Source organism: Aquarana catesbeiana, linkage group LG11, assembly GCF_042186555.1.
Source record: "Aquarana catesbeiana isolate 2022-GZ linkage group LG11, ASM4218655v1, whole genome shotgun sequence".
Classification (NCBI taxonomy): domain Eukaryota; kingdom Metazoa; phylum Chordata; class Amphibia; order Anura; family Ranidae; genus Aquarana; species Aquarana catesbeiana.
The window spans coordinates 232927204-232952937 of NC_133334.1; the positions used below are offsets into that span (position 1 = coordinate 232927204).

At 42.0% G+C, this 25734-nt stretch overlaps 1 protein-coding gene across 1 annotated transcript in view; it reads right to left on the minus strand.

Annotated features, from left to right (window-relative positions):
• Positions 1-427: 427 nt before the first annotated feature.
• Positions 428-25734, minus strand: part of AMFR (autocrine motility factor receptor) — a 51905-nt gene continuing 26598 nt past the window's right edge. The window contains exons 6-14 of the mRNA XM_073605498.1: positions 25372-25504; positions 25104-25237; positions 17940-18050; positions 14965-15152; positions 14069-14172; positions 10934-11068; positions 10728-10802; positions 7411-7595; positions 428-4349 (exon numbers count right to left, since the gene is read on the minus strand). Of these exons, the coding sequence (XP_073461599.1) occupies positions 4190-4349; positions 7411-7595; positions 10728-10802; positions 10934-11068; positions 14069-14172; positions 14965-15152; positions 17940-18050; positions 25104-25237; positions 25372-25504 (1225 nt within the window). The 3' untranslated portion in view covers positions 428-4189. The remainder of the gene's footprint in view (positions 4350-7410; positions 7596-10727; positions 10803-10933; positions 11069-14068; positions 14173-14964; positions 15153-17939; positions 18051-25103; positions 25238-25371; positions 25505-25734) is intronic.

Genomic DNA, 25734 nt, shown 5'->3' on the forward strand with positions numbered 1-25734 from the left:
TTGTAGGTGCATTTGGCTGTGGACACGGGTCAGCATGGGCACCGCTGCAATAACTAAAAGGCCAAGTCCCCTTTATCCTCCTAATCCTATATATAGTTCCCACTACAGACCTCTGATCAGCAAGCAACCTCATCGAAGGGCATCTGCCTAGGCTGGGATCATTCTTCTCACTGAGCCAGCAGGCCACATCATATGGTGCATGCCTAGCATTTTCTCCATACACCCTAATGGTGAAAATGTACTTGAGGGCTGGCAAACAGACAACTTCTCTATTAGGCTCTATAGTGAAAAGACCACAAATGTTGCCATTTAGGTGAGGTCTCCTGCTCATCTGAGATCACCACAATATATGGTATGTTTGGTAAAATGTTTGGTGTGGAAGAATTTCAAAAAGTGAATATATTGATAAAACAGTCACTATCCAAGATTTTTAACACTGATCAAAAGTTTATTTATTTTTTTAGACTAAAAACCAGCATTTGCAATAGCCAGATCACAAGGCATAAATTATCCTGTGTCAATGGCGCATTAAAAAAAAAAAAAAAAGAAAGTTAACTGGAACCCACTCTTAGCCTCCTCAAACATGTCATACAATATAAATGTGTGCAAATACAGGCATAGTATTCGTAGAGTCACAACGGAAGGTACAGTGAGATAATATGTGAAGATCCAGTTTTTCCTGTAACAGAGATTCAGTCCAAATAAACTATACACAATGTCTACCAATCAACAATTTCTTAATTTAAGATCAGGCAAATGTATTGCACTCAGCAAGCAATCATGCAGGAGGTGGAGAATTCATTTAAGGAATCCCGAGGACATCGCTGTCTGTGTTAAAAGTATTGCTTGCAGAATATGCACAAAGCCATGCACGGCTCCACTACAACAGCAGAACCCCAATTTTTTGTATAAAGCTGCAAGACACGAACATTCCCTCCTCATCACCATAACTTCCTGAAAACTCAATACAAAGCTAGATCTCACTCTGCTATATGCCACATTCCTCATCATTAGACATCTGTATGCAGTACACCCCATTTCTCAGTCTGAATATAAAAGTACTGTCTGCTGGCCCCACAGCAACTACATCCAAACCTGGACCGGAAAATGATATGGAGAACTTGGATCGGGTTGTTGCGGAGCAATACAGAAATGTCTCATTTTAGAGGCTTTGAAGTATAAAATCTACTGCAATAAAGGACCAGTAAATCTAGCAATTTGTTCGCCACCAAAAAAAAAAAAACTTGTAACAGTTTTAAGTGTTCCTCAGAACTGAGTATATTTTAGAATTCGGATAGAGATTTTATTCCTGAGCTCCTGTCTCTGTTATGTCATTATACAATACTAGAGGTAAAAACGGAAATTGATATTTAATAGATTTGTTTTTGTCATCTTAAAGCTGGACTCCAAACAGCTAAAACACAAATGAAATGATTGATAGCCGATTTCTTTTCCAAGGATCTGTGTTTTTTGTCTATGTAGTTCTGAGGTTCATACAGCTCTGTACACCACAGCACTATCTGGCAGAAAAGGAGATCTGAAGCATTAAATAACACAGCTTTTGTCCCTCCCCAGCCTGTAAATCAGCTGTAAAGCCTGGTTCACACCTATGCATTTTTTAGTGCGTTTTCAGTTTTGCAGAAACACACTACAGTCCATTTAACATAGTTTCCTATGGACGTAGTACACATCTGTGCATTTTATGGAAAGGGCCAGGAACTTTTTTCTGGTTTTTGGTTCCATAGACGTCAATGAATCAAAAACTTGTATTGAAAAATGCAACTAGAATATGCAAACTGCAACCTGAATAGGTGTGAACCAGGTCTGAAGGGACAAGCAGCAGACTAACGAGTTCATCTCTTCACTCTCTCAACCTTCTATAAGCACCTCCTTTGGAAGCGCGGCAGCCCGGCTAATTAGCTCTCCCACTTCTCCACTCTGAGCTCTGCTGTACAGGGATTGCAACAGACTGATCCCAAGTCAAAATTTGGACACTTATGCCTGGTACACATTACATTTTTTTTTGTTCAACCCAGCCGAGTTCCGAAGTAAGCACAGCGATCTCCTGTGCTGAGCGATTGTGTTCTGACAGGCGGACGCCCCCCCCCCCCCCCCCCCCCCCCCCCCAAGAACACTCCGATCAGCGCTCTCTGATATCGGCTGAGAGTGCTGATCGGGAGTCGGTTGCTGGTTTCCCAGCATTCTCGTCTGACAGAAGGCCAGCTTCTGTCAGACAGACTGCCATACACATGGGACGAATGTTGGCCGGTTTTTATTGAACCGGCCAACATCTCCTGTCATTCGGCCAGGGCTTTAGTCTGCCTGCATAAAAAAAAAAAAAATTTAACAAACACAGAGCTGCATTCATTTGTATCTGTCTGGGGTTTAGCTTTGAAGTACATAAATACCAATGCATGTAAAGGTTTAAAGTGATATTAAAGGATATTTTTTTTTAAGTAACAAACATATTCTACTTATCAGCTCTGTGCAGTGGTTTTGCACAGAGCAGCCCTGATCCTCCTCTTCTTGGTTGCCTTGTTGGTGCTACTAGCTCCTCCTCCTTCGAATTCCCCTCCCAGGCGCTTGCAGGTGGAGGGAGAAAAGGAGAGCAGCACTCCTCGGGCACAGCAATGGACTGAAATTGGGCTCAGGTAAGTTGGGGGGGGGGGGGGCAGGGGGGAGCTGCACCGAAAAGGTTTTTTTTTTTACCTTGATGCAGAGAATGCATTAAAGGTAAAAAATCTTTAGCCTTTAAAAAAACACTTAAAAGAAGCTAATTTTGAATTATTTTTGAGCAGGGCAGTTATTTTTTTCATCACATATAAAGGCTGTGCTTCTTGGTTAGTAGTGGAGTACAATGGATATACTTGATTGTTCCACGTTACTCTGACAGTGCTCAGTCAACAGACTTTTGACAACATATTCCATCTAGACGACATATCTATTTCAGGCCGGTGCACACCAGAATACTGCACCGGAAAGGTGTGTTCCGTACACATTTCCTGCACCGCGTTCAAAATGTACTGCCTTTGCAATCTGCTCTGGGTGCCAATACATTGTTAACGCCACCCCGAATGCAGATCGCCAATGCAGTGCGTTGGCAGGCACCAGATAGCATAGCACCACAGTACCATGAAATCTGGTGTGACTTGTTTTACAAATGTAGCTTATGCACTACCTATTGCTCATTCCAGTTCGAGTTGCAGCCCATTTAAATGAATGTGCTGCAAAATCGCACAGGTATGCACTCTGCATTCCTGTGTGATTCTGGTGTGAACCTGGCTGATCTTCTTTTAAAAAACATTCAGCAAGGATGCCGATTACACTGTTTGACAGAGTCACTAGCAGGGGACACTATGTATATATATTTGATCAAGAATATATGGCACAGAAAGAAAATGCAGTTACTTTATTTTAACTAAAATTCAAAATGAGTACTCACTGAGTATACAATGTTTCTCTTTAAAGCAGGGGGAAGTTCTGAACAGGTGTAGAAACTTTAGTGACTATTTTTAGTAACTTAGATAAAATAACATATTTTAGGTTTATTGGTCCTTTAAATGTTTTTGTAAAATACAAAAATACTAAAACACTGGTAAACAGAACAAATGCACGGAGAACATCTTCTGACATGTCTGAAACTCCGTCTACCCTGGCGAAGATGGAACGAGCAGGTAAGGCTTTGTTTTCTGAGATTGTGGCATGTGACACCCTAGGGTTAAACATTTAGCATTTGCAAGTATCGTAAACAAATGGCATTGATATGGGACACCCATAAAGAGAACATAGTCCCTGGTTAGAAACACTGGTAAAATATTAGTCTCTGCTCAGTAAATATGTAAAAATACAAGGATCTGGGTCCTTCTAGGTGTGTTATCTGGATATATAGTCTCCAGAGGCATAATCCTCCATCTAAATATGGACAGGTTGACCGCAATCCTCTGAGGCTGTGAAATGGTCATTAGTTTTCAAGTGAAAGAGTCAGCACCGAATGCACATTAGTGCACCAGAGCCCAGAAGCAGTCCTGATCATTCTAAACACAAAGAGCTTCCAGAAAAAGAAATTACAAAAGCAGACCTGCGTCTGTCGAGCTGGAACAGCTCATAAGCAAGGTGCTGGGTCAGTACGAGTCTGTGTGTGCACCTCGTGCACAAAATACAAGGTCAGACGACGTGTGCAATCTAGTCGTTATTGAGGGGGCTGCTGCAACTGAATTCTGCGCTCGGCAGCAGCTGCCAGTGTACGCCGGCGGATGTTAACAGAGTCCGATGAAATATTCTCAATGGAGAAAGTTTGTTCTGATGACATAAGGATGCCTTCGTCGTCTGGAGTTCTATTCAGATATCTCCTGTAGGGAAAGAAGCATAAGCATCAGATAATCCCTTGTAGCTCAAATCCAATTTTCTTATGCTACAATAGCCTTTCCAGATTACTTCTATCATATGCATTTGATGAGCTCTCCTTTGTCTCCTGCTTCACCAGAATTTAACAATGACCTATAAAAGGAGAAAGCCAATAACTGGGTCTAATGTCTGCAGTAAAGGCTACCTACCTGGTCCTTCTAATCTAACCCATATAAAATAGTGGGAAGCTGGAGATATTGTGCAGTGGATGTACCAAACACAGACTGTGCAATTTGCAAAGGCAGTTGCACCCACTTTCCCCAGAGCTTAGTGAATGAAGTGACACTTCACTTTGAAAAGAATACCCATATAGGTGCAATGAAAACAAAAAAGTACATGATTGGATGATGGAAATCAGCAGAGCTTCAACACATTCACCTTAGTAAAATGAGGAAAATGGGTGCAACTGCCTTTGCAAAGTGCACAGTCTATTTCCTATTAGTAAATCAGCCCCGATGTGTATAACAGCTTACATAATGCAACATGAAAACGTCAAATGGAAAAGAAAAAAACTGTTAAAAAACAGTTAAAGAGAAAGTAAACCCCCTCTGCAAACTTTTACCTTTAAGTAAGCCTATAATACGGCTTACCTATTTGTACTGAAGATATCTCCTAAAACTGTACAGTTTAGGAGATATTTCCTGTGCATGCAGCCATTGACATCACTGGCGCATGTGCTCTGAAGGAATGGCCCACGGGTGCCGTGAATGGCGGGTTCCATGTGCACAAGCGGGAATGACATCATCGCGGCTCCGACCAATCACAGCGCCGCAGCCCGCAAACCCAGAAGAGGCTCCGGGAAAGATGTCAGCCGTGACAGCAGTGTGCAGGGACTGCTGCAACAGCTCCGTTTTAAGGTATTTCATAATGAGCTAGTATGCAATGCATATTAGCTTATTATGCCTTTGTCTTGCAGGTTGCAGATGCAGTGGATTTTCCTGCATGTTCGAAATATCTTTCACAAATGTAGAATTCTCTTCACATGAGCTCAAAGAGATGGAAAACTAAAACTGAAAATTTTACAATCAATTCAAAACACAGGGCCTTGCGCCAACTTCACTACACTGCCAGCACACTAAACACTCTATGGGGGTCGGGGGGCAGTATGATGCACATTTCAGCACAGTTTGCCCTAATTTTCCTTTTTTTTAACCTTATTTGAAGCGCACAAACTGCTTCATGTCTTCTCACAGCAGCGTGGCGACACATGGTGCCATCCAGTGCGCTAATGGAAAATGTAGATACGCCTGTATTTTTCTGCACATCACACCGGCATTAGTGTGTGAACAGGGCACATAGAAAACAAATGTTTGTACCCTTCTGTGACTGTCATTTTACTCAGTGTGCCCTTTGAGTCTGTCACCCTACCAACAACAAAGGGATTGTTTGCTGGTACTATGCCGTGTGCTTCTTTTTTTATATTTTTCCAGTTAAAAATAACCAGTTTGCAGTGATCTGGCCATGAAAAACAACAACATGAATCATTTTAAATCCAGCAACCATGAGTTATGTGCTTGACATTCTGCCCTTAAGCTGGCCATAGAGGGATCAAAATTCATGACATAATTGAGAACAGTTATAGTTGCTTTGTTCTCAGCCAACACTGTCAAGCCATCAAATAGTTGGTGTCATAACTGATCACATGTGCAGCACCATGGAATCTGCAGATCAAACTAAGGATAAATTGGTAGGATTCTTGGCTGTAAGGGATAGGAGGGTTTATTTCTGCTTTAAATGAGCTGCACTACACATTTAAATACATGACTCTTCCACTAGATGGCATTGTCCTCTGTGTTTTGTCACAGCAGAGCTTGCAAAATGAAAAATCAGTTAAATAAAGGTAATTTGAAGAGGGATTAGAACACCTGTCAGGTTTTTGTTGCCGTCTGTGCCCCAGTTAGGGGATTCACCCTCTGTATTTGTCCCGTTTACCATTATCAAAGAAAAAGGGAAAGTAAAAGAAAATCCCAATTCAGTTATGGGCTTGGGACACACGGTAAAAATAATCCTTACAGGAGTTATAACCCTCCCTCACTCTATGGGAAAAAAAAAAGGGTTTTGCCTATATTTCTACTTTTAAAAGACAAAATAATTGAAACAGCAATCTACGGTCATCTGCTGAATGATTTTCTTTGTGCTGACCAGTGGCGGCCCGTAATGCAGGGGGGCACGGGCGCCGTCCCACCTATCCATGCGGGGCGCTGGGGGCATGTATTCCAATTTGGGTTTTTTTGAAGCATGTGATTAAAGCCAGAGAAGGGTGTTGCTGGTGACCCATGCCCTGTTTGCTGCCCCCCCCCCCCCCCCCCCCAACATTTTTTACCACCAGCCTCCACTGGTGCTGACAACCTACTTTCTGCCCTGTCATTTAAAGCGTATTTAAACCCAGAAAAAAAAATTTAATATATTGCAGCTTACCAGCCCATATGTTGGCTGCATTCGTTTTTTACTTTTCAGGCTAAGAACATTTACAGCAAGTACATAAAATACATGTTGATCTTGCTAGAAATGCCGTGTCCTTGTCACTTCGCCTTACTAGTCCCATCAATTCACTGTGTAATGGAGATGAAAGAGGCAGACATGTTTGCGGTCCAGCCGGCGATAACCTCGACTCCCACCTTAAATCCAGTGGCGAAAAGAAGTGTAGCCACAAAAGGTATGTTCGTTCTTTTGTTGCAGGATAACCAGATAAAAACAAAAAGGTAAAAAAAATAATAAACTAATGCAGCCATCACATTGCATGACCGGCAAGATGCAATATAAATAATCTTTGTTTTTAGATATGATAATATCTTCTCTTCCATACGCTGGTATTTTCAAGAAGACTGTGTGCAACAAAACATGCAAAACTGCATGTTGCCAACGCGCCTGGCTCAGTGCCAAAATTTGGTACTTGAGTTTCTTTGGTGCATTTTTTGCAAGACAGTTGTACCAAAAACACACAAGTCACTACGCACAGATGTGACCGTAGCCTTACATTGCTCCTGTTATTTTTTATTTTTTTACCTTCTTGCCAGTTGCATCATATCTTCCTTTCTCTGTACCAACATTCGTTGCCTTTCCTCTGCAGACTTGGAAAATCTGCTGCCTCTGGCCTCAAAATCCTCCGCCTCTATGGGTTGGCTGTCCACCTCACTGAAATCTTCAAACTCTTCTACACTTGGTGAAAGGTTCAAGGGAACTCGCTCAGTCTGAGAAAAGATAAGAAATAATTAATGTTTTTAAAAGTAGAACAAGAATTAAACACTCAAAGTTAAATTACTAAAATGCAAGGTCTGCTTATGAGGCTGCCCCCAATCCCTGCTGTCATAATACTGTATTAAAGAAATGGAACAAAAACTTGGGATAAGATCATAAAAATCCCTTACCTTACTCCCAGTGTTTTGTGGACAGTGGCTGGGGAGCTTGTATTAAAATGTGGACCCTGCATTTTTTAAACGTAGGTAAAGCTCTTCGTTATTTTGGATATTGTAGAAATAGTTAAAATGATTGTAAAGGTAATTAAAAAAAAAATAACAAACATGTATATACTTACCTGCTCTGTGCAGAAGGGGACGGCCTCTCTGGGCTCCTCCTTGCAATCGGGGAACCCGGTATACGATCCGGCTGTGCAGAAAGGTTGTCATAGAGCTGGCCAGGGACCAGAAGGTCCCCGGCCATCTGTATGGTCTAGGAGACCAGAAGCGACATCATTACATCATTTCCAGTTAAGGCAGATGTAAACACTGCCATTTTTCTTTTTTGGGAAAAACATGAGATCAATTATTTTGTAAACTGATGCTTTCCAGGGTAGAGTTGAGACCTGGGGTCTTATTGGCCCCAGATGTCTCCATAAAGAGGACCTTATTGCCTTATTTCTATCACCAGGGATGCTTACATTTCTAGGGATGGGATTAAAAAAAATTAAAAAGGAACAGTGTAAAAAATAAATAAATAAATACAAATCATTTTTAAAGCGCCCCTATCTCTCTGTGCTAGCGCAAAGAAGCGAATGCATAAGTAGATCACGCAGGCATATGTAAAAGGTGTTCGCGCCACACATGAGGTATGCCCACAAACATTATAGCGGGAGCAATAGTTCTAGTGCTTGACCTTCTCTGTAACTCTAAACTGGTAAAAATTTTAAAGTGTTGCCTATGGAGGTTTTTAACTATTGTAGTTTGTCACCATTCCCCGAGCGTGCGCAATTTTAAAGCATGACATATTAGGTATCTATTTACTCGGCGTAACATAATTTTTTTTATATCTTACCAACAAGTTGGGTTATATAGTTCGTTTTTTTGCATTAAAATTCATTAAAGTAAATTTTTTCCAAAGAAAACTGTGCTTGAAAAACTGCTGTGCAAATACTATACGACATGAAAATTGCAACTGTCACTGCTAAAAAAAAAATATATGTTTTGGTGTTCTAAGTAATTTTCTAGGTAACAATTTACTGTTAGCACAAAAAAGGTAGTGGCTGGACATAAAGATGGATCAATAACATACAATCTGTGGGCGATTCGTCAGTCCAAAGAATGGGATGATGGTATGATAAGGCGGCTGCTGTCCTCAGAGAGAGCCAACTCTGTATGTAGAAAAGAAGGGAGAACACAGGAAGCACCACCTAAGTGCAGTATTACAAGCAAATTTTAATGGCAAAGTAGCTGTAAACACTCACAAGAGGAAGTAAAAACATAGGCTCATCTGTAATCTGATGTTGTAGCCTGTCAGCCTATTCCATTGAACTATAACAGTGATCCCGGAAGTAGCCGAGCTGCCCGTGACATAATTTCCATGCGTTCCGCGCTGGTTCCGGACGCCTTCCTGGTGGCCACAGGACGTGCTGCTGACTCTTCAGCCACACTGGAGCCCATTGGATCCTTTCTTGGTCACCTGGAGCCCCGGGATCCCACTACATCAGATTACAGATGAGCCTATGTTTTTACTTCCTCTTGTGAGTGTTTACAGCTACTTTGCCATTAAAATTTGCTTGTAATACTGCACTTAGGTGGCGCTTCCTGTGTTCTCCCTTCTAAGTAATTTTCTAGCAATGTTGCTTTTTACTTGCTAAATAAGTGTCAGAATAGGCCTATTCTTCAAGTGGATATACAAAATAAAATCTGTGCTTTTTTATGGGACCTCACACTACCACACCACATTGTAGCAGGTTAGGAGTAAGTCCTGAACGCTCTATTTTTATGCACCACCCTGTAGGGTCCCAATCAAAACTATTAAATGGGACCTTCCAGCACCACCAATGCATGTTGCTCCTGGCAACACACAATGTTGTGCACATTACAGTGTCGCTGGGCTCTAAGTGACCAGTGAGCCTCAAATATCTCTTATGAAAGACCTTTATATGTGATCTAGAATTAGATAGTCGTTTATTTTTTTAAGCTCATATGACATCCTGTCAGGAAGCGGCCGCAATCGGTCACTGGCTGTGTCCACTGGACATAGCTGATGACTGATCAGAGTACAGACTTGCTGCTGCTGGTAACATTATATTGCTTTGGTCATAGTGTGTTTTTTTCGTACGGTCACCAGTCAGTGTCCCTGATCACCGCCATACCACACTCTGTACTGCAGTGGTGACAGTACGTAAAAAAAATTCCAACTTCAAAAAATCTGCCATGCCTCTTACTAAAATACCTTGGACGGTCTACTTTTCAAAAAGGGGTAATTTGGGGGGTATTTCTACTGTCCTGGCATTTTAAGGCCTCAAGAAATTAGATAGGCTGTCAGTACATCAGGATTGATCAATTTTCAGATATATACTGTATATATGTGGACTCTACTTTCACACAGAATAAATAATATACACTGCTTTGGGTCATGTTCACCAAAGAAATGAATCAGAATACATTTTGGGCTAAATCTCGGAAGAACAATTATTTATTTGCAAAATTTTATAACAGATACATAGAAAAACTAGTTTGCTTTTTTTCAAAAAATGCCAGTCTTTTTTGTTTAGTTAGCAAAACATAAAAAAACCCAGTGGTGATTAAATACCACCTAAAAAAAAGCTCTATTTGTGTGAACAAAATTATAAAAATGTAGTTTGGGTGCAGTGTTGCATGACAGTGCAAATGTCAGTGACCGATCGCAGCCGCTTCCTGACAGGATGTCATATGAGCTTAATGTCAAAGTGCGACAATGCTGAAAGCTGAAAATTGGGCAGGGTAGGAAGGAGGTGAAAGTGCCTGGTATTGAAGTGGCTAAACTTGCAAGTAGCTCCAAAAGTTATTAAATGCAGAAAACCCTGTAGGAACCACAAGAGTAACCACTGGCAACATATACAAACATGTAAAGACAGGCTCAGTACAAGCATTGCATATTACCTGCACTGAACTGCTGTCATCTTCCTGCTCATTTGCATCTGGAGAGTTGTCAGCTGGTCTAGGGTCATCTGGCCTCTGGAATAAAAGAGGAACTCTTATAAGAGAAAAGTACTGTACTTACAGGATTTCCCTATGACAATGTTAGTTCTAATACAGTATCTGCTAGAAAAACAATGTTGAACAGTACCTCTAACCAAGACACTGACCTGTGTGGGAAAAGGCACTTGGATCCGTCCTTCTAAAATATTATCCGTTGTTATCTCAACTGAGCGAGTGATCTGCAAATCTTGCAAGATTAGATGATATGGTACTTGTGGAAACATGTCTAGGACTTGTCGAGCCTGTAAAGACATTGGAGATTCATATGTCAACTCATAGACTGATTAGCATTCAGACAATAGCAATATCTGAACATAATTAGACTTTTCCAAAACTGTAATTTTCCTTAAGAGGAAAAGCTTGAGTGAATAATCGCCTACTAGCTTCCTATACCTCCTTGGAGGTTTCCTAACACAGTTCCCAGCTTGGCCCCTTTAGTCTCAATGCTTCTTATTCATCCTCCCAACACATAGACATTAATCTTCCTGGGCAGATAAATAAATCCAGAAACCCAGAATCCAAGATCTCATTGCTGAAGTCACTGCGCTAAAAGGCCTAATCTACACAGTGGACATTATATTTGCTAATTAGCATAAGATTAAAGCAGTGTTAAACCCAAAAGCAAACATTACATGGATTTATATCACTTTTAATTTATTGGGACAGTTTACCTATCTTTGGTTAAAAATGGTATTTGCACATCTTGTATCTGAACTATGATTTGGGTGCAGCAGTTATTTTCGGTTTATTTATTATATTGCAGCTTAGGCCTCATGTACACTGTTGCTGATAAACAGACAATTAGGAGCAGTTGGGTGTTTTTTTCAGCTGCCCCTGAACTCTCCTCTAAGTTATGTTATCAGTACAGAGTAATTTCTAGGCAGTTGAGTAAAATGCGTTCAGGACGGATGTGCAGTGGCATTTGAAATGTCAAATGCCTGTAACAGCATGTAAACGCGGTAACTCGCATTTGGCCGCGTTTCATTTACAGGTGTTTTTAATGGAGAAACATCTTTGACTATTTTCACTGTAAAAAAACGATTCTAAATGCAAACGTGGCATGTAAACACAGCACACGAACATTTTTTTACCACTTCAGCCCCGGAAGAATTTACCCCCTTACTGACCAGGCCATTTTTTGCAATACGGCACTGTATCGCTTTAACTGACAACTGCGCAGTCGTGCGACATTGTAACTGAAACAATTTATCGGACTCAGAACATGACAAGAGACAAACATTATAAAATATATCAATCTTCCACCTGTCACTATACAACAATGTTGTTATTAACTACAAGTAAAAAGCACACACTGGGCCCATAAACTCCTCTATATTGAGTGGGAGATAGCCGTCCTCATTACAGGTTGGGGAATCAATCCGTAATCCAGCTCACTGAGCAGTATCTAGTAATCATAAGGATTAATGTAGGGAGGTTGTGAAATGATTGCTTGTTAGGCTCAAGAAAAACAGTAGAAGGTTTTGGTGAAGATTCCCCGTTAGTTGTAAGGTATTTGCTAGCCTTCTATGGGGGTGTAAGATATATTGCAGGACCTCAGAAGTAGATTAGTTAGAGAAGGAATCATCCGTTTGAGGATGTGGTTGACTCAGGAGTCAATTGTGTTTGGCCTCACTGGGCTCTGTGAGAGCTACAATGTTCTGGTTAGGTCTCCAAGTTAAGTCAATGCTGATAGTGACTGTGCTGTGTGTTGGGGTAGACAGGGAGTCCGTGGGTGGTGCAGTGACAGCTGAATTTGAACATAGGATGGCGGATACCGACTTACAGTTAGCTGAATGTTCAGGAGTGGAAGTAAAAATCGTAGCTGTCTTCCTGTAATTCTCCCAGCTGTATGCACAAGCAGTCTCTACTGGTCCCCGGCGATCCTCGCTGACCTGCTGTGTTCACTGTCCGCCTTCCGCCTCTGAGGTTTACTCTCTTCGTTCCTAGAGCTGTTGGTTCCGTTTGTCCTCCCCCTGTGGTAGGAAGGTTTCATGGACGGCTCATTCCTAGTCTGACGTGTTTCACCTGCTGATCGTTTTAGCAAGCTTCTTCAGAGCTTTTTACTTTTAGTTAGTAACAACATTGTTATTTGGTGACAGGTGGAGGGTTGATACATTTTATAATATTTGTCTCTTATGTTCTGAGTACACTAAATTGTTTCACTTTTGCTACTGCATAAACGTCTGGGGTCACTCTATACCAGTAATGGCGAACCTTGGCACCCCCCCAGATGTTTTGGAACTACATTTCCCATGATGCTAAACTACACTGCAGAGTGCATGAGCATCATGGGAAATGTAGTTCCAAAACATCTGGGGTGACAAGGTTCGCCATCACTACTATATACCTTCTTTCCTGGGAAACTCTCCCACTATTTGATATAGTCTTTATATTTTTGATACTGCCCACCCCCCTATTTTCATCTTCCTGTAACAATGGGACATGTCAAATTTCAACAAACACTGAAATTCAGCTTCTATTATCAACCTCAATATCATTAATAAACAAGTTAGAATATTATTATTAGACAACTAACACACGGCAAACAGAACAAAAACCAGACCTGCACCTTTACTTAATGCAGCGCACCACAAAAGTATGTGGGTTGTAGTGCACTGTAGTGCAAGTCTGTTGGGGCCTATTGTACTGTGTGCTGGGATGCCATTTTAAGTAACTGGCACTGAGCAGATTGCTGAGGGTTACTGTAACACATGTACTTGTAAGTGTAAGGGGGGCCCAACTGAGCTTTGAAGTACAACATGGAGAAGAACTACAGGCTGTGAAAAAAAAATCCAAAATGTAACAGAACAGTAACAAAAACAAATACTGTAGTCATAGGAGAATAAAACTATAAGAACAGTTATACTCAAAATTTGCCTAACCTCCATAGATTTGTGGATTGTATGTATAAAGCTCTATGACCCTGGTGCCCGCCGTTTCCTGGGCTGACTCCCCACCTGTGGAGCATCTTACAGATGGTTTTCCACCACCTGATACTAAAATGGAACGGATACTGTAGGAGCCCAATGTCATTGGGAAAAAAGGGCTGCACTGGAACGTTTAATTACGCAAGTCATCACTCAGGTCGAGCCAGGGGGTACTGGATGGAGAAATCCATGTGTGTATGGCTAGCCTTAATTGGAAAATTCTCATTCAATAATCTGTCTGATAATCAATCCGTGCCATAAACTTTGGGTAAACCATACCCTGAATAAGATCATATGCATTCTTTCAAATCTTACCATGGCATTCAGCTGAGAATTGCTGGCTTGTGCAATTCCTAATATATTGGTGGTATGCATCACTTCAACAGAGAAACTAGGCAGCCAGCTGGCAAACCTGGAACCTACAGAGAAGAGAGCCTGATTAGATCTTCCTTTAATAATAGACACCAATAAAAAATGATTCAGCAACTCAGTTCAGATGACACGAATTACATAATATGGAGATTTTTTATATAATTGCAAACAGCAAAGTGCAGTAATTTAAAGCAGATCAGACATTAGCTTTGATGAATCCACTTTACGAAAATCTGCTTACTTCCCAGTACTATACAACATCATTGTTAAACGGTTAGTTCACCTTTTTTTAAAAAAAAAATACTCAATGCAGTCCATATACAGCATTTTATAATTCTAAACTAATCCGATTTAAAAAATATGCATTTATGCTTTTTCCCTACCTGTAGACAGTTTGTGCACAGAGTGAAGCCTGCTCCAAACACTTCACAGCTCCATCCTATCCTCTTCCCTAGCATGGACCAGCCCTTAGAACAAGCGTTCCCTAGCAGTAAAGGAGCAAGCAGTGTCCTTCTTCCGAGACCCGAACATGTGCATTGTGCTCTCTGCGACGGGAGCAAGAGCTTGTTGCAGCTGCTGAGGTCATCTGCAGCAACAAGATTGCGGGTCTCAGGACCGTGTTCGCTCTTGTACCACTAGGGGGTACACATCCAATTGGCCTACAGGTATGGAAAGATCATAAATGCAATTTTTAAAATCAGATTAGTTTAGAATTATGGAAAGGACTGCATGTGGTGTATTTTTTTTAAAGGTGAACTAACCTTTTAAGTCAAGCATATTGATGTTTAAAACCAAGTAGATTAATCACAACAAAGGAATTCTAACTGAATTACCCTTACCATCAAAGTGGAAAAAGTGGTTATGCTGGTTGAGGCGGGGTCGCCCTTCCGTCACTGTTAGCGGGATCATATTCTGATCTATGTTCTCTCGTTGCTGCTCCCGAGGCCTGCTGCCATCAGCCATATTTAGAGACATTCTACAAGTTGGACAGGATGTGTCCTGTTCTAGCCATGAGCGAAGACAAGAGCTAAATGTTCAAAGCAAAATAAAAAAGTGTAATTAATAGAAATGATCTAGAGTTAAACAACAATAGATCCAATCTACAAAGGTTATATGTATTTGTAATGGGACTGAATAATGGTTCTATACATATTTTTCTTAAGGAATTGTCACAGCAAAGACTGTTTACTTATAGGAAGACTGAATTGGAAGTTTTGATCAGACAAATCCAGCCTCGAAACAAGCTGTCAGCTGTGCTAGGTCTTTAACTAACCAATAGTGTTCTGGGAATCCCTTGTCATGTATTAAAAGGGGAAATAAACCTACCCTTTACAGGTAAATATGATGCCATTGTTTCATATCTGCTGTTAGTATGGTGCTACACACATAACCAGTAAGGATGAGCTCAAGCGTGTTTGCACAGCCCACCTTCAGAGCCCGCCAGGAAGTCGGCACTGCGCTGCACTAATCACAGGCAGTGAGACATTGTCCCAATGCGCGGCTGCTGAGATTGGGAAATGTCTCACCACCCGTGATTAGCGCAGTACCGACTTCCTGGCGGGCTCTGCACACGGGCTGTGTGAACACTCCAGAGCTCATCCTTAATGACCAGTTATGAGACCAGCAATTTAAGGCATGCGCCTTAGATGTAACGGTTTAGGGAAATAGTGAAGTTATGCTTTAATATATATTTTTTTTAACAGACAAAAGCTTTAATATTTGTACAACAAAGATTGCATGTATATTAAATGTGAAAACAGATATAAAATAGATTGAAATGCATAAAAGTAAAAAAAACAACCATTATGATACTTAAAGCAAACTTGCATCAAAAGTGAAAGTGCCACTAATCCTCCTCCCCACCCCCACACTTTTGAGAGATTTCTTTTAAATGGGAGCAGGAACGTTTCTGGACAGGTATCTGCTCCCACTTTCTCAATTTTCACCTAGGTGAAATAACACACGCTTGAATTCACCCCCCTAGGACATGTGTCACATATCCCAAAGAAGCTGCAGGAGCAGTCCAACAGCACCACGTGACCTCCCACATGCACAGTGGGGAGCCTGCCATCAGTCCTCAGGAAGTCACAGCCGGCTCCCAAATCCAAGACTGTCCAGGACCCACAGCAGTGAGAAGAACCAGCTGTGGGAAGACAGCACTGGAATCCAGGGACTGGTCAGTACCTGATACAGTATTTGTAACTGCTGACTTTTTTATTTTTTTTTTTAGGGCAAAGTTTTTCTTAAAAGGCCTTGTATGATCACAAAAATATTATAATTTGTATGCAAGTCACAGATCTACTGGTCATATATAAAATTTTAAATTGTGCTCAGAAACCTCCTATTTTATTTTTTTTAAAGCAACAAACTCCTGATTCCCGGACCACCAATATACCAAAAAATAGCCAACAAACATGGTTCACGCCAGGAAAGACAGTAATTGCCTGGGACTCGGTAAAGGACTGGTTATACTAAGCTAGGGATACTATTACTGGGGAAATTAATTCTGGGTTCGAAAATGAAGAAAAAAAAAAAACCTCCACATGTTTTTTACATGTACAATATTTTAATGTATTGGGTCATTGAAAAGAATTCTAATTGAAAAATATTGATTTATGTAATTGCCATATTTGCAGGCCATGTGTGCCTCTTCCCTTAAATTCTGCCCAAAAAAACTCACGTTTAGCATTCCCCCATCCTGCCTAAATTCTAGAATGCTACAGCTATTGGGCGTTCATCACCGGCATCATAGGCGTATGTTCTTGCTCTCGGTGCTGTGGCAGTGGCTGAGCTCAGCTTTGACAGGGAAAGCGTGCACCAGGATTTTGAATGAGAAAGAACATCACTCCTCTTATGCTGGGGGCAAGCGCACAACTGGATTGTCCTAGCAACAAGGTAGGGCAGGTGAATGACACTGATGACTATGAGGGTTTTTCAGGCTTCAGGGGGAGGTACAAACAGTCTATAGGTATGGCAAGTATGGCAAGTACAATAATCAAGATTTCAAAGCTGCACATTTTTTTTTTTTTTTTAAGGTACTTAAGGTACATTTTCTGTAAAATATTAAGTTAGCCTTTAAAAACTTGGCACTGTAAAGCCACTGGATTGTCACTCCACCAGCATCCATCAACCCACAATCAAAATATTTTTGGGTAAACTGTCCCTGTAACTTGCATCATCAAATTCTACAACTCCACCTAAAACAGATATTCCAGTCTTTGGCTACTTTCACACTGAGGCGCTTTACAGGTGCTAAAAATAGCACCTGTAAAGAGCCTCTCCTGTCTCTCCAGTGTGAGTGCTTTCACACCGGAGCGGTGCGCTTGCAGGACGGTAAAAAGAGTCCTGCAAGCAGCATCTTTGCAGCACTGCAGGAGCGGATTACATCGCCCCTGCCCATTGAAATCAATGGGGCAGCGGTGCTTTGCGGGTGGTTTTAACCCTTTTTGCCTGCTAGCGGGGGTTAAAAGCGCCCCGCTAGCAGCTGAATAGCGCTGCTAAAAATAGAGGCGCTTTACCGCCGATGCTCCAATGTGGAAGTAGCCTTTGACTGCTAGCATGATAAATCGCATAATACCTTCTAACATCTGTCAGGGAATCCAGTTGCAAGGTATTGCCACCAAATTTTCCAGTACTGTACAACAGCTACTGCTATTACAACGCAAAATGGTGTTGTGCTCTTCTAATGGATTTCCCGTAGGAATCTTTCATCAATCATCCTCCGAGATCTAAGGATTTAGTAGATGAGTTCACTCGCTGGTTCCCACCCTATACTGAGCTGACCCTCAACAAAATGATTACAAACACCACGTACTTATGGAACAGGTGACCACAAGGAAGTCTCCGAGCGGCTTGCATGGAGTCCCAGCAGATGGCACAGTCATCATTATTAGCTTCCAGTTCCTCTGGAGTCGCAACAGCAAAGCTTTGGAAAGAATAATTTAATATAGCTTTATGAGCACCAGCAAGGAATACAGACACATTTCTAAGTTATCAACCAATACCAAAAATTAAATAAGAGAACACAGTTACTCATCTGATAGTTACATATCTGTAGAAACTCAAGACATTCTTATAGAAAATAAGTCCAGCATAAAGCTAGAACAATATTAACTGCCCTTGGACTCTAACTTGTAGAGAAGTTCTGAAGCTACATATTAAAGTCAGCTACTGACTAATCTCCCAGATTAAGGTTTATTGAAGAGAGAAATTCTTTAAATCCAGATATGTATCTATGATGAATAAATTTCCATTAATATGAAACCCAGCTGCAACAATATTTACATCTTACTGCCAAGCATTAGTAATTGGCTATTAAAGGTGACATCCAATTTAATTGGAACTATTCATTTTATTTATGTTAAGCAGGGTAAACATGCATAGTTTTTTTTTTTTTCATAAAACCAGCGGGACGAGAAAAAAAAAACTCACAGATCCCCACTTCAACAAAAATGATGTGGCTGCAGAGTTCCCTCCTCTGCTGAACAGACAGCAAAATTTGGCCAATTCCTGATGAACCGGCCAAATTTTGGTACGTGTGTACACCCAGCTTTAGTCCCTGGCTACTCCAGCTGTCAGGAGAGACAATGATTTCACTTGCACCACCCTATTGCTAGCAAAATAAGAATGGCCATTTTTACAGTTGATAATTTGTGTATAGAAAAGTAAAATTAAAAAAAATAAAAAACTGAAGTATCATTTATTCCGAAAAAATAATTCGGTAACATTTATAAAAACATGATATATTAACCTCTTCAGCCCCAGAAGGATCTACACCCTTCCTGACCAGAGCACTTTTTACAATTTGGCACCACGCTGCTTTAACTGGTAATTGCGCGGTCATGCAATGCTGTATCCAAACGAAGTTTGCATCCATTTTTTCCCAGAAATAGAGATTTCTTTTGGTGGTATTTGATCACCTCTGCGATTTTTATTTTTTGCAATATAAAAACGGAAAAAGACTGAAAATTTTGAAAAAAAAAAAATATATATATATTTTCTACTTTTTGCTATACAAAAAATACAATAAAAACTCAATTTTAGTCATAAAATTGTGACTAATTGTGACTTGAGATTGTGACCCCTGATTTCCGTCTGAAATGCCTGCAAGGCTCTCTGAACCGCTAGAAGCTCTCTCCGATTCGGTGAAGCTCTTGCTTCCATTGAGGACCATTCTCCCTGTGCCATTGTGTTGCTGAGGTGGGCTCACCATCCCCAGGAACTCGCATCCATTGTGATCGTCTGGGGATATAGGAATGGACCATAGTAGACCTCTTGTTAGGTGCAGGTGTGTCCTCCACCACCACAAGCTTCTTTTCACCCTGGAGGGTAACAAGACCCTTGATTCCAGGGAACTTGCGTCTCCATCCCAGTTCCTTAGTAGAAACAGCTGTAATGGGCGTTGATGAAATCTTGCCCATTACAGCAAGATTGAGGTCATCAGACCCACTGCTCTTGAAACATCTCTCAGCGAGACCGACTGATTGGTCTGTAAGGCTGACATTGCATCATTTTTGAGACCTTTTCCCACGGGAGAAAAACTTTTTGGTCTACTGAGCAAAATTCGTACCCCAGATATGTCACTTTCTGGGACGGAATTAAGGAAGACTTCTCTTTGTTTATTAACCAGCCTAGAGATTGAAGGAAGTCCTGTAGAGTCTGGAGATCTGCTAATAACTTTTAGTATGACTCCACCACCACTAGGAGGTCATCTAGGTAAGGGATAATAGTTATTGTCTTTAACCTTAGTGGAGCCAGCGCCTCCCCCAACACCTTTGTAAAAATGCGTGGGGCTGAGGACAGACCAAATGGGAGGGCTTGAAATTGAAAGTGCCGAATCTCTGTTCCCATCTTGACTTGACCCGCTAGTCTCAAGAATGTTTGGAAGGCTGGATGGATAGGGATGTGCAGATAGGCATCATTCAAATCCAAAGTGGCCCTGAAGCAGTTTGGGCAAAGCAGGTTTTTGATTGAGAACACCGTCTCCATACGAAAGTGCTTGTACCTGATCGAATGGTTTAGAGACCGGAGGTTCAGGATAAGCCGATATTTTCCTGATGGCTTTCTGATGACAAATATATGGGTATAAAATCCCTTGCCCTGATCCGACCGGGGAATCGGGATCAGGACCTTTTGATCTAACAAGTCTTCAATTTGGAGACCCAGGGCCCTCGCTTTTACCCGATCTTGGGGAGGGAAGGTGACCAATAATCGCTCTGGTGGCTGGCAAGAAAATTCCAGCCTGTACCAATTGGTCACTAGGTCCGGGATGAATGGACTTGAGGTGACTGCTGCCCACTGTGGGAGAAAAGCCCTCAATCTTCCTCCCACTGGGAGACACGAGTCACTGTGGCTTGGTGGCTTGAGGAGGGTTAAACAAGAAGCCCCCTCTACCGCAGCCCTTGTGCCCTGTCCAATGTTTTTGGGGCCTATTGTCCCTTTCTCTAGGAACCTTGCTGCCTACTTTGGCCACAAAAAACTTTCTGTCTGTCAGCTTTTTTCTATTCTCTGGAAAGGCTTTTTTTCTATCGGCCGTGTGTTCCAGTGCCTCTTGCAGACCTGGGCCAAAAAGATGATCGCCTGTAAGGGGAGACTACATAGGTGCAACTTTGAGGCAGCGTCGCCTTACCAGGTTTTCAGCCATAGGCTTCTTCTGGCCAAATTCGCTAAGACCGAGGTCCTAGCTGTCATTCGACTCTGCGGAAGAATCGGTCAAAAACTCCACTGCACGAAATCTGCTCTCTAGAGGTACCTGCCAACAAGTGTGTGTGTATTTGTGTCAACCATACTTCGAAATTTCTGTACCCTACACCAATACTCCACTAGTGTGTGGAAGCGTTTAAAACATTCACAGATGCAAAGACCAGGATGGTCAGGACAGAAGGGACAATAATAGCGGGTGTCACGCTTATATCCTCATTTCCTACAGACACAACATTTTCTTTGGGGCAATCATTGGGTAGGGGTACCAGGGAGGACATACGGAAAATGCCTCTCATGCAGCCAGCTTACTGCATTTGCAGTTGGGAAGTTGGGGCACAGCACCGTCTGGAAACAGAAGGGCTGTGACGATTCTCTTTCTGGAATTTAAGGAAGGCTCCAGTTCGTCCTGATGCTTTGTATAGCACATAAGCGTTCAGCAGAGCCAATTGGAATAAGTATACAGACACTTTTTTTTATACCAGTGTATGGCCTTACGGGCAATTAAGTACAGCGCCATCAAATGGTCGTTGAGGTCCACCCCTCTTCGTGGACGCAGAGGGGTTTCTCCAGAACACCAGTCGCCGTTTGAATTTGGACCATCGTATCTGCGTGAAGGGAGGACAGAACGAAAACATTCCGATTTTCCCTCCATTTCATTGCGAGCAAATTATTACTTCTCAAGCAGGCTCTCTCCCCCAGCCTAAGACGGGAATCTACAAGCCACTGGGGTAAGCCTCGGCGATTACATCACACAGTGCCAAATGCTCCAATTCCATGATCAAACGAGTGATAAAAAGTGGCACACTCGTGTAATAATTGTCTATGTACAAGTGGTACCCCTTTCCAATTAAGTGTGACACCAAGTCCCACACAATCTTATCAGCGCTGGGCAGTTCTCCAAGTGACTATGTTTTCCCTCGTAAACCATAAAACTATATGTATAGCCTGTGGCCCTGTCAGAGCTTATACATCTTGACCCCATATCTGGCAAGCTTGCTGGGAAGATACTGTTTGATAGACAAGCGGCCAGAAAACATAATCAGGGACTCATCAACGCAGACAACTTGATCGGGAGTAAACAAAGCTGCAAACTGTTGGTTGAAGTGGTTTACAAGGGGACAAATTTTGTGGAGCCGATAGTATTCAGGGTCACCCCGAGGACGACAGAGTTCCTAGTCATTAAAATGCATGAACAAGAAACGCAAGATCTGCTCGTATCGTGCCCTTGCCATGGAGGCAGAGAACATTGGCATATGATGAATTGGGTCAGTGGACCAATATGACTGCAACTCACTCTTTTTAGTTATGCCCATGAGAGGGGATAGGCCCAGAAAGGTCTTAAATTCGGAAACCGTAATAGGTTTCCATTCTCTGGCAAGGGTCAAATGGGGATTAGCTGCGATGAATTGAAAAGCATACAAATTGCTTTGGTCCACAATAGATCTATAGAAATCTTCCGTGAAAAACAGCAAATAAAAATCAAGTGACGTAAAATCAACTGTTTCCATCTAAATTCCGGGTTGGCCAGTGAATGGGGGGGAAGTACGGGTGGGTGCTACAGAAGTGGTGGGCTCCCAATTCAGATTGGCAAATGCAGCAGGAATGGAACTATGGGCTCGACAGGCCTGTGTGTCTTCTTGGTGCTTGCATTACACTACTTGTGCTAGCCACCTCACCAGCTTGAACTGCACATATGGGACTCGCCACATCACCACGTGATACTGCAGTGCTGGTTTGACTACGACCAGGGTGTTCTAGGCCACTGGGGCTTGCCAGTTCACTAGAAGGATGAGCGGCATTAGTACTGGCTCTCTGCTCCATACGACAGCTCAGCGGTTCTTGCACCTCAACAACAGCAGAAGAACGGGGTCGGGTACGCCTGACCTTGGCAAGGACCACTACTCCGTCGTCAGAGGTATCTATCATGGAGCCGCTGCTGTCTATGGGTTCGAATACTGAGCCTGAATCTAACAGATGGGTGACTTCCTCTTCACTCTCACCTGTCATGCTCAGAAAAGTGTAGGCCTCTGCACTAGCGTACCTTCAAATGGGACACTTTGGCCTCTAAAATTACTGGAACAACTAGTGAGACTCACAGGAAAAAAGAAGAGCACCTGACTGTCAGCGACTTCTTCAAACGCTACCAAAAAAACGGTTAGCATTTGCAGGGATCAGGCCTGACTCTGCGAACGCTGCAGTTGTGTGTGTTGTGTTTTTGTAAGTGACAGTGATTGATAGATACTGCATTTGGGTGGGCTGAGCTGGGTGGAGGGGCTAAAACGCAGGTGCTAGCAGGTATCTGAGCTGATCCCCCTAACGCTGCGTTTTTGGGAACCCTAAACTACTGGGGACACTAGTATAGATATGATCAGATCGGATATTGATCCGTTCAGGCACTATACTACTAAGGGAAGTGTATGGTGCGTGCATGGGTGCTAGCGCTACTGGCACTAATCTGGCGCTGCCTGGGGTGACGCAGACCCTAACTGACGCTAAACCTAACCGATGTCACCCACTGGGCAATAAGGAGGTTAAACCTTTTTTGGGTAATATATGGCGGGTGCCCTGACACTATAAAAAACAAACTAACTAGCGTCACCCGTAACACTAATACGGTGATCACTGGTGACAGGGGGTAAAAGCGTTAACTAGGGGGCAATCAGGGGGTTAAAACCTTTATAGGTAGTATTATATTGGGGTACCTGATGCTATAAAAACCTGACGGCGAAACTAATCAACTGACTGGCTAACCCATGACACTAATATGGCATTCAGAAAAAAGATCTATAAGTGACACTGGTGACAGGGGGTGAAAGGGTTAACTGGGGGGCGATCAAGGGGTTAAATCTTTATTGGGGGGGGAAGAGAAGATTTTTGCCTTGTCATCTAACATGGATATTGCACCACATCCCTTGATAAATAAGTAGAAAATGTAAGGAGTATTTGGGGATTTTTAGGGTGCACAATTAGTGGGGGTACCCTAGACCTACTACTAACTGCCCTAACACTTATTACAGAGTCACAAATAACACCAATGCAGTGATCAGTGAAACATCTGACAACTGCAATTGGTGACAGGGAGTGAAGGGGTTAACTGGGGGGATGATCAAAGGTGAAAAGTGTACCTATGTGTACTGGTGTTAGTGTAGTGTTGTGCAACTTACGTTTAAACGTCCTCTCTCCGGAACCGAAAAGAATTCCAGAGGCAGATGATATCACTTCTCCGCCTTACAGGCAGGGGAATCATTTTCATTTGCCAGAACCGATCAGCAGGTCCAGGCCAGAAATCATTGGGCTGGACCTGAGGACTGATCAGTTCTGTAACAAATCCAACTGCCGCAGGCACGGGGCCAGCGGGAGCTAGGGACGTGCAGGATGCCCATTTGCGCACCCGTGCCATTCTGCCAACGTATATCGGCATGCGTCGGTTGGCAGCAAGTGGTTAAATTCTAGGTCAGTCAGAAGATAAATGGGACTTAAGTATTTCTTGGAAAGGCACCTCTGTGTAGTATCATGCAGGGGCCCACCTCCCATAGTGCCTTGGCAGACATTATTGGTCTCTTCAAATTACTGTTTCTTTTAAGGCTAGAGTCAGACATGAAATGCACAGGTTCTAATACACAATCATTGTATTTTATATTTTAGAACAAATAAGCAAAATCGGATATTTTAGTTATCAATCACACACGGTGCGGTGGAGTAATAAAGATGGAGGAAAGAAAAGAATCTGTGCTGGCCACATCCAATTCACATGACATGTGAAAGAACAATGCTTTCTACTGTGCCTGTTCAAATATGTCTGGTGCAAATGGGGTGCAGATTTAGTGCGAATTGAAACAGAGTCCTGTCAGGTTTCTAAGCAGTGCTGCCTGGCTCAAGTGAGAAACACTTTTGCATCGCACATGTCATTCAGTTGTGAACAGGATAAAATTCTGACCTGATCCTGAAGTAAACCTGACCTGATTTTGATCAAAAACTGACCTGAAATGCTGAACAACTACTTTGTCAATTAGCTGTGAAAATGGAGCTTCAATTCGCACCGCACATGTGTGAACCCAGCCTTAAGTGTATTTAAACATTAAGGGAATTGCTGTCTACACTTCCATCCATATTAGATCATTCCTAAAAAAAGGTTAATGCTACATGGTTTGTGACAGTTCCAAATTAAAAAAAAAAATTAAATAAATAAATAAATAAAGACACAAAAAACTCAAAATTGAATTGGCAAATGAGAAGCAGAGAAAACATCCATGCTAATAAAACAAACACAGCTTACTGGGCTTCCATGTTTCCAACAACTCGCAGGTAATTTTTGTGGCGTCGTAATCTGCGTTGCAGCTCATGGAACAGGTGACGAAGCTGCATGAAGATAACAAGACTCGCCATAGACAGCCAGATATTCCCAAATAACTAATAAAAGGGAGAAGGAAAGAACAAACTGAAAACAATAACACCCGTAAATAAAAACTTTATATGCAGATTTTTTTATATCTCCAATGTTACATTGAACGAAACCAAACGGATTTGCAGACCACTACACATACCAACATATGAATATGATGCATCAGGTCCATGGACAGGTGACTGAGCTCCATCACAAAGTCTGTGTAGTATACATATGTTCCTTTGCCCTCCCATGTGCCTTCATGGTTGAGGTCCCACAGATGAATCACATAGCTGTCACAAAAGAGATTTTATGATTAGTAATATATTACTGTTAATGTGTATTTCCACTTTTGCAGCCAAAGTGGGATAACACCCGATTTATAATGGTTATATGTCCCTATTCATATAGCATAACACAAAAATAAAAATAATTAAAATTGCAGCTTACCGTTTTAGATGCTCTGTTCTGGACTCTCCAGCAAGGAAAATTCCTGGGTAGTTCACTTTGTTTAGGAGTGAGT